Source organism: Acinonyx jubatus, chromosome B2, assembly GCF_027475565.1.
Source record: "Acinonyx jubatus isolate Ajub_Pintada_27869175 chromosome B2, VMU_Ajub_asm_v1.0, whole genome shotgun sequence".
Lineage (NCBI taxonomy): Eukaryota > Metazoa > Chordata > Mammalia > Carnivora > Felidae > Acinonyx > Acinonyx jubatus.
In genome coordinates, this window is record NC_069385.1 from 72,937,111 (window position 1) to 72,944,726 (window position 7,616).

Consider the following 7,616-nt stretch of genomic DNA (forward strand, 5'->3'; position numbering starts at 1 on the left):
TCTTTCTTTCTTTCTTTCTTTCTTTCTTTCTTTCTGAATTTGTCTGATTTTTGTGTCAGGGTAATCCTGGTCTCACAAAATGAGTTGGAACTATTCCTTCCTCCTCTATTTTCTAAAATAGATTGTGTAAAGTTGGTTTTAATTCTCCTTTAAATATTCTGAATTGTCTTTTTATTGGTAATTGATGCTCTGTTCATCTTATCTCTCATGGTTTGAACATAGGCAATCCATAACACTCTCACTTAAAAAATAGGAATAAAAGCTTGCCCATTTTATCTTACATGAAAATTTTCTAGGACATGTGGGGACACAGTCCAATTCCTTGTCTTCCCATTCTCAGGTGCAGTGCTGTCAATGCTGGATATGGTCAGTCACTCAGATGACTTTGGCTAGCCTGATCTTAAGCACTAAAAATGCTCAGGTAAAGCTGTATCTACAGGTATAAATAAGTCAAGAAGTGCAGTTAGGAAAACTTTGATAAATATTCTCTGCTGTCTACTCTTGCCACATTGCTAGGCTAGCATTTTCTGTTGCACACTGATAATGAAACTTAGAGGTCATTTACCACCAGTGAATAAAAAGAAGGGCAGACATTGTCCTTTCCTTCTATTCTTCCACCTGACAATATAGGAATGGGAAGGATGAACTCATCTGCTTGTACAATTTATACATTGTATATAAGCTTATTTATTTTATATGAGCTTATCTATCTATCTATCATCTATTATTCCTCTGTCTGTATTCTTAGATATTATCTAGTTTAAGTTTCATGTCTTACAAATAATGACACTGAGGCTTGACAGAATGATATATTTAAAAAGAGAATTTTTTTTATTGGCATCAAGTCCAATTCTATTTGTTTATATGAGAAATGGAAAGATTAGATGCCTTAGTTTCTTCCTTAAGAAATTTTTTTTCTTCTTTACCTGGCTCCAGAGTGTCTTGGGAGTTGTAAGAAGAGGGGTCAAGACACCGATGACTATTATTAGTAGTAATGCTGAAACTACTAGTTGTTGTAATCACTGGTAAGCCAATTTTAGAGTAACTTTTTTCTTCCTCTTCTGTTTTACAGGAGGGCCATGGATTACTACAGAAAATATGCAGCTGTCATTCTGGCCATACTCTCTGTGTTTCTGCATATTCTCCATTCTTTTCCTGATGGAGAGTTTACAATGCAGGGTATGTGACCAAACAGATTTTCAGCAATAGGGAAAATGCACATTTCTAGATATATGTCAATAACTCCATTAATTACATTTCTACTTCCTTTTTAAATGTGATAAATCTTTGCTGCTGGATACATACCTAGGCACTTTTAGATTGTAAACGTGAAGTTAGTTTCAGAAAATCTATAGTGAAGTTTATCTAACATGTCCATTTAAATAGCAGCATATACATTGTCTTCTGAAACAGATTCCATATTATTTTTTATCTGAGTTTTACAAGCAGAAAATGCTCCTTATTCAGTTAGCTCAGTTTTTTTTTTACAGTTCTCTCAGATTTGAGAAGATTTCAACATTACTTTTGTTGATGAATTTTCACATCAGTTAACAAGTGAGAAAAACAAAACCATTTTGTGCAGTACATTTATTTTGCTGTATTGTTTGAAAAATCTCATATAGAAGCTGATATAAGTCCATCTGCTAAGAAACTGTGACCTACTCTTGGTTATGGTTTTTCTTAGACAAGTGGTAATATTTTCATCTCAGTTCTCAAGTGCGGGTACTCCATCCAATATCAGCTCTCTACACTCAACAAGATTTCTTAATTCTGACATATTTTTCTCTGTCAATATTTGGAGTTTCCATGGGGAAAAACAATAGCAGATTCTAAAGGGGAAAATATTTCGCCTCTGGGCAAAACTCTCCTTTCAGATGAACATGGTGTTTTCATCTGTCATATTTTGTGCTCCCTATAGGCATGCCATTAGCATTGGGATAGAGAATCCATGGTTGAAGAAAGAGGAACCACTACTCTTTTTTAAATATTTATACGAGAAACTACTACTCTTGAGATCTCCTACACATATCTGCAAAAATTGTTTCCCATGAAAATAACTATAATCAATACAAATAGATTATATGCATGAAGATTAACGGTGTTTATTATTTTCCTTTTATTTACAATAGAAAAAGAATATTTACTGTCTCATAATAAGGAAAAATTCAGTTTATTTTTTTTTAATTTTATTAAAAAATTTTTTTTAAGTAAACTCTATGCCCAGTGTGGAGCTTGGACTTATGATCCCGAGATCAAGAGTCACATGCAGCCAGGCGTTCCTCAGTTTCTTTTTGAATCATCCTTGGATTATTCTACTCTTTGCCTTTTTTTTGGTGATAGGGTGCCCAGAATGCAAGCTAAAGGAAAACAAATACTTCTCCAAGTTGGGTGCCCCAATTTATCAATGCATGGGCTGCTGCTTCTCCAGAGCATACCCCACTCCAGCAAGGTCCAAGAAGACAATGTTGGTCCCAAAGAACATCACCTCAGAAGCCACATGCTGTGTGGCCAAAGCCTTTACCAAGGTGAGAATTAAAGGGCCCCAGCAGCTTTCTAACAGTCCAGCCAGAGAAATGTCCTCAGAACACATCCATGGGGTTTAATGTCAGAGGTGTCTAATGACCCATCTTTGCTGGGCATTTGTACAAGGACTTCTCCCCTTTAATCAAAAGAATAACCTTGTGGGGACAGGCTGGATTTATTCAGAATGAAAGGAATAGCTGTGGAGGTGATAATGGGTAGGCTGGAAGAGAGTATAGCATACATAGTGCAAACCCAATGTTTTAGAGTGAAATATTAGCTGAAATGGAGAATGTACAAATGTAGCAAGCATCTATTTAGTACAGATGACTACAGACAATTGTATTTAACGTTTTTCAATTTTGTCCATCCATCCATCCACTTTTTTCCCCCTTTCTCTTTAGGCCACGGTAATGGGAAATGCCAAAGTGGAGAATCACACAGAGTGCCACTGCAGTACTTGTTATTATCACAAATCTTAAATATTTCGCAAAGTGCGTGTTGATGACGGCTGATTTCCTGGAATGAAAAATTAATTTTTTCAGCGTTTATGGCCTTGTGAGATAAAGCCCTCTTTCCCTCACTAAACGACTTTGGCATGCTTCAAGGATGCGCTGCGGCTTTGTTGCCTGTCTCTTTATCCTACAGTATAATCAGAAGTGTAGTTCCTTTCATTTGGAGTGTAATACAGCATTTAGTGTGACCATAAAAAGCTGGTTCCTCTGGAAATAAAGCCTTTCAAATCATCATTCTATGTCTGGATTCTAATTTTTTTCTCAAGAGTTTATTTTTAAGAGAGAGAGAGAGAGAGGCAGAGAGAGAGAGAGAGAGAGAGCAAAGGAGGAGCAGAGACAGAGGAGAGAAACAGAATCCAAAGCAGCCTCCAGGCTCTGCGCTGTCAGCACAGAGCCCAACGTGGGACTCAAACTCATAAAGCAGCAGGCTCCAGGCTCTGAGTTGTCAGCATAGAGCCTAATGCGGGACTTGAACTCATGAACCATGAGATCATGACCTGAGCTAAAGTCTGACACTTAACTGACTGAGCCACCCAGGCATCCCTTAAGAGTTTAAAGTCAGTTACTTCTGATAGGACTAATTGAAGGGAGTGGGTCAATGGGTGAGTGGGGGTCCCATGCACTCAGTGAACTTACCCTGGAAGACCTTGCCCCTACCAAGGCTTCTAGAACAAGCTGTACATCCTTCAGCCAGTGGTCTGGTTATTATTTTTTCTGAAGTTTATTTATTTTGAGACAGAGGGAGAGAGAGAATCTCAAGAGGGGTTGAATCCATGAACATGAGACCATGACCTGAGTCTAGATCAGGAGGCAGTTTGCTTAACCTAATGAGCCACCCCGGCACCCTAGCCAGTGGTCTAGTTATAAAGCAATTTGTTTGAGTGAGGAAAGAAAACAAGAACTTCTACTGCTATACGTTATTATATTCCCCTCTGATGAGTTTTTGTAAAAGTACATATACGTGAGTATGACAATAAACGTATAAAATTTATAAATAAATAATTATGCATATATTGAGGATATGTGGTCAGGTACTTTTTACTGGTAGAAGTGTGCAAAATAAAAAAAAATTAGAGAACACTGCTCTAAGTTTTGAGCAAGACAAAAAAAAATCCTTCCCACCCTGAAATTTCTATACACTTGGCTTATATCTAGCCAGATAGAAGTACATTTTATTAGTCTCTGGCAACTAGGTTATAATCGAATAGTGGCTAAGGAAAGGGCATTGTTGTCCTCAACTAAAATTGGGCGTTGCTCTGATATTGCAGAGGCATTGGCTCTTATACTCCACATTCAAGCCTAGGTGGGAATGAATAAATGATGAGCGAAATACTCACTGAACACTCACTGCGGGCCAGGTGGGGTGCCAAGCTTTTTACTTTAGTAGAATTTTGTGTAGTTCTATCCAAATGCATAAGAGCAGTGCCACATTTATTGAGAATTTATATTTTAAAAACAGATACTCCTTACTCTGAGGATTATAGTTTTATACATTAAATTATGTTAGCTATGGAAGAGATCAAAGCCACTCAAAAAAAATCTACTTCTAAAGGAGGCTGAAATTTAAAAAAAAATCACACTGGTCACAGATAAGGTTTTCAAAAAGTTTTTCAGTTATCACCAATTTGTCAAGATTCCATTTCTAAGTGAAAAGCTAGTTCCTAACAGGTTGGTAAATGCACCAGGTGTCAGGATGAAAAACGAGAATGAGCGCATATACTTTTAAAGAAAAACAGATGAAGACATTACTTCATTTTTTCATTCATTTGTTACACTTTTTTTTTTTTAGTGTCTAGTAAGTGCTGGCGCATTGCTACATCATGGGGATTCGGAGATAACAGGATTCTTTGAAAGATAAGATTGAGAAAATATAATGCAGCTTGATTGAGAGAACAGTGGTGCTGATCATTAGTTCATCCAGACATTTAATAGATATTCATTGAGAATCTACTATGTGTCAGGTCTTGAGAGCTCAAGGGAGGATTCAGCAGGAGAGGAAAGCCTTGATCAGAGTGTCCTTGTCCATCTGGGATCATCTAATTGACAGAGGGGAAGGAGACATCCTCAAGGTCATTCAGATAAGTCAGATCAACCCTGGAGAGCACTAGGATGAAATGTCTTGGCCATACTGATGTCTTATCTGAGCATGTGCCAGGTATGGTGCTGGTCTTGGGAAGGTCAAGATGAATAAGACACAGACCTTGCTCTGAAGCAATCCATAGTCCAGTGGGGAAGAGAGGCATAAATGAAGAATTATAAACTAATGAGATACATGCTATGGGAGAGGTGTGGACTTTGGTAGCACAGAAAGAGGGATGGTTAACTCAGCCTGGTAGGGTTTGTCATGGAGAGCTTCCCAGGGCAGGTGATACTTGAGTTGGGTCTAGAAGCTAAGTAGCAAGATGGGAGAGGGGCTCAGCTTAGTTTGAGGAAAAGAGCATAGGAAAACATCCTGAGATGGTAACCAGTATGATGATCACAGAATTGCAAGAAGTTCAGTGTGACTGTATTGCTAGGAGATGGATGGAGGGCTGGAGCTGCAGAGACAAATAGATACCTGTCAAGAAGTTCCTTGTATAATATGCAGAGAAACGTGCATTCCAGTGGGGATCCTAGCTTCTCAAACTGGAGGGCCTGAAGTTTCCTGAAGCCACACAATAAACATGCATCTTTCTTCTTCTTCTTCTTCTTCTTCTTCTTCTTCTTCTTCTTCTTCTTTTAATGTTTATGTACTTTGAGAGAAAGAACACATGTGGGAGCAGGGAAGGGACAGAGAGAGGGAGAGAGAGAGAGAGAGAGAGAGAGAGAATCCCAAGCATGCTCCACGCTGTAAGCACAGAACCCAATGAGGGGCTCTATCTCACGAACTGGGAGACCATGATCTGAGCTGAAATCAAGAGTCTGATGCCTAACTGACTGAACCACCCAGGAGCCCCAAACATGCACTTTTCTACAGGATCAATTTTGCTTGAAGATTTGGGAAGATGTTATTTTAATTTTAAAACAAAAACTGATACACTTTAAATAGAATGCAAAATTGCAAAAATGGGATTAAAAAAGCAAGGTGGAGCATCCCAGATCTTGCCTCTCTGAAGACTGTTGGAAGCTCCTGCACTTTTCTTGCTTTAGGAATACTTAAGTGGAGAAGCTACTATTAAAGACATAATTTGGTCAGCTTTACACTTTAGAAAAATCATTCTGGCAGCAAGCAAAGGGTGATTTGAAAAAGAGAGACTGGGCACAGGATCACAAGTTGGGGTCCTTTCAGTTGTCTTGGCAAGAGATGTCTTGGTCTACTGGCAGTGAGGGTGAGGATAAGAGAAAGGGACAGATTTGGGAGGAATTGGGAGGAAATGAAGAAGTAATTGTGGGTGTGGCTCCTGTTTTTTTGTTTGTTTGTTTTGTTGTGTTTTGTTTTTTGGTGGCTGGTGGATGATCATGTCAATAACTGGGAAATGGAAACAGTTTGCATGGAAGCAGAGTGGGAAGATGACGTTCACTCTGGAACCTTCTCAGTTGAAGTGTCTAAGGAGTACCAGGTGAGCATGTTTGATAAGCATCATGTACAGTGATATGAGGCTAAGGAAAGAATTCCAGCCTGGAGGTACAGGCTTGAGGGTTATCAGTTGTCGGTGGTGCCAAAAGCACAGGGGGTGTCTAAGATTGTTCAAGAGGGTGTGAGAGGTGTGGGGAAGAGATGTTGAACCACCGAGGATAGACATGGGCCAGCCTGGCTGAGAAAATGATCGTTGTCTTGTGGGACAGTCAATTTGAAAGCCCTGATATGAGCGCTGTAGAGAAAAGATTATACCCTCAAGTATATAAGTAGCAAGGAGAAAGAGAGACAAGTGCAGAGGCTGGACATCTAAACATTTTTTAAAAATATTTTATTTATTTTTGAGAAAGAGAGAGAGACAGGGTGAGCAGGTGAGTGGCAGAGAGAGAGAGAGATACAGAATCTGAAGCAGGCTCCATTCTCTGAGCTGTCAGCACAGAGCCCAATATGGGGCCTGAACCTGCGAAATGTGATATCATGAGCTGAGCCAAAGTCGGATGCTCAACCAACTGGGTCACCCAGGCGCCCCAAGGCTGGGCATTTTTTTAAAGTCTATCTGAAAAATTCCTGAAAGAAAGAGGTAGAATGAGGTGTTTGAGGTGTTATTCTATCAAAAAAATTCTCAATCATTTATCTCAGCCAGAATGCTGCCTGAAATTCTCCCATTTGAGATTCTCTCTTTTGGACTAAAACACAGTATCCCAGGCACCTTCCTTTGAAATGATAACGCCTCTAAAAAACCAAACACACACACACACCCCAAACAAAAAACAAACCCGAAAAGCAAGCAAGCAAACAAACAAACAAAATGATAACACATCGGACTGAGGTAACACCACAAGATAAGTCAAACGGACCACTAGGTCTGTCTGCATGGGTCTGGGACCCTGGTCACCAGGGAGAGAGGGGTGTCAGGCAGAGTGATAAAAGGATAAAGCAGCAAGACTTCTGTCACTTTGTAGTTGTGTCCAGAATTGACCATGAGCAGAAACCCCTAAGTGATTACAGCGATGTCACTGATGCTT

At 39.4% G+C, this 7,616-nt stretch overlaps 1 protein-coding gene across 1 annotated transcript; it reads left to right on the forward strand.

Moving 5' to 3' along the window:
• Positions 1-1,010: 1,010 nt before the first annotated feature.
• CGA (glycoprotein hormones, alpha polypeptide) lies at positions 1,011-3,258 on the forward strand. The gene is made up of 3 exons (XM_015069517.3): positions 1,011-1,179; positions 2,341-2,525; positions 2,925-3,258. The coding sequence occupies exons 1-3, from the start codon at positions 1,080-1,082 to the stop codon at positions 3,000-3,002; spliced, it is 363 nt and encodes a 120-aa protein (XP_014925003.1). The 5' UTR covers positions 1,011-1,079; the 3' UTR covers positions 3,003-3,258.
• Positions 3,259-7,616: the final 4,358 nt, after the last annotated feature.

Coding starts and splice junctions, on each gene's coding strand:
- CGA (XM_015069517.3), top strand. CDS start 1,080: ATGGATTACTACAGAAAATATGCAGCTGTCATTCTGGCCATACTCTCT. Junction 1,180..2,340: donor TGGAGAGTTTACAATGCAGG/GTATGTGACCAA, acceptor TTTTGGTGATAG/GGTGCCCAGAATGCAAGCTA. Junction 2,526..2,924: donor TGGCCAAAGCCTTTACCAAG/GTGAGAATTAAA, acceptor CTTTCTCTTTAG/GCCACGGTAATGGGAAATGC.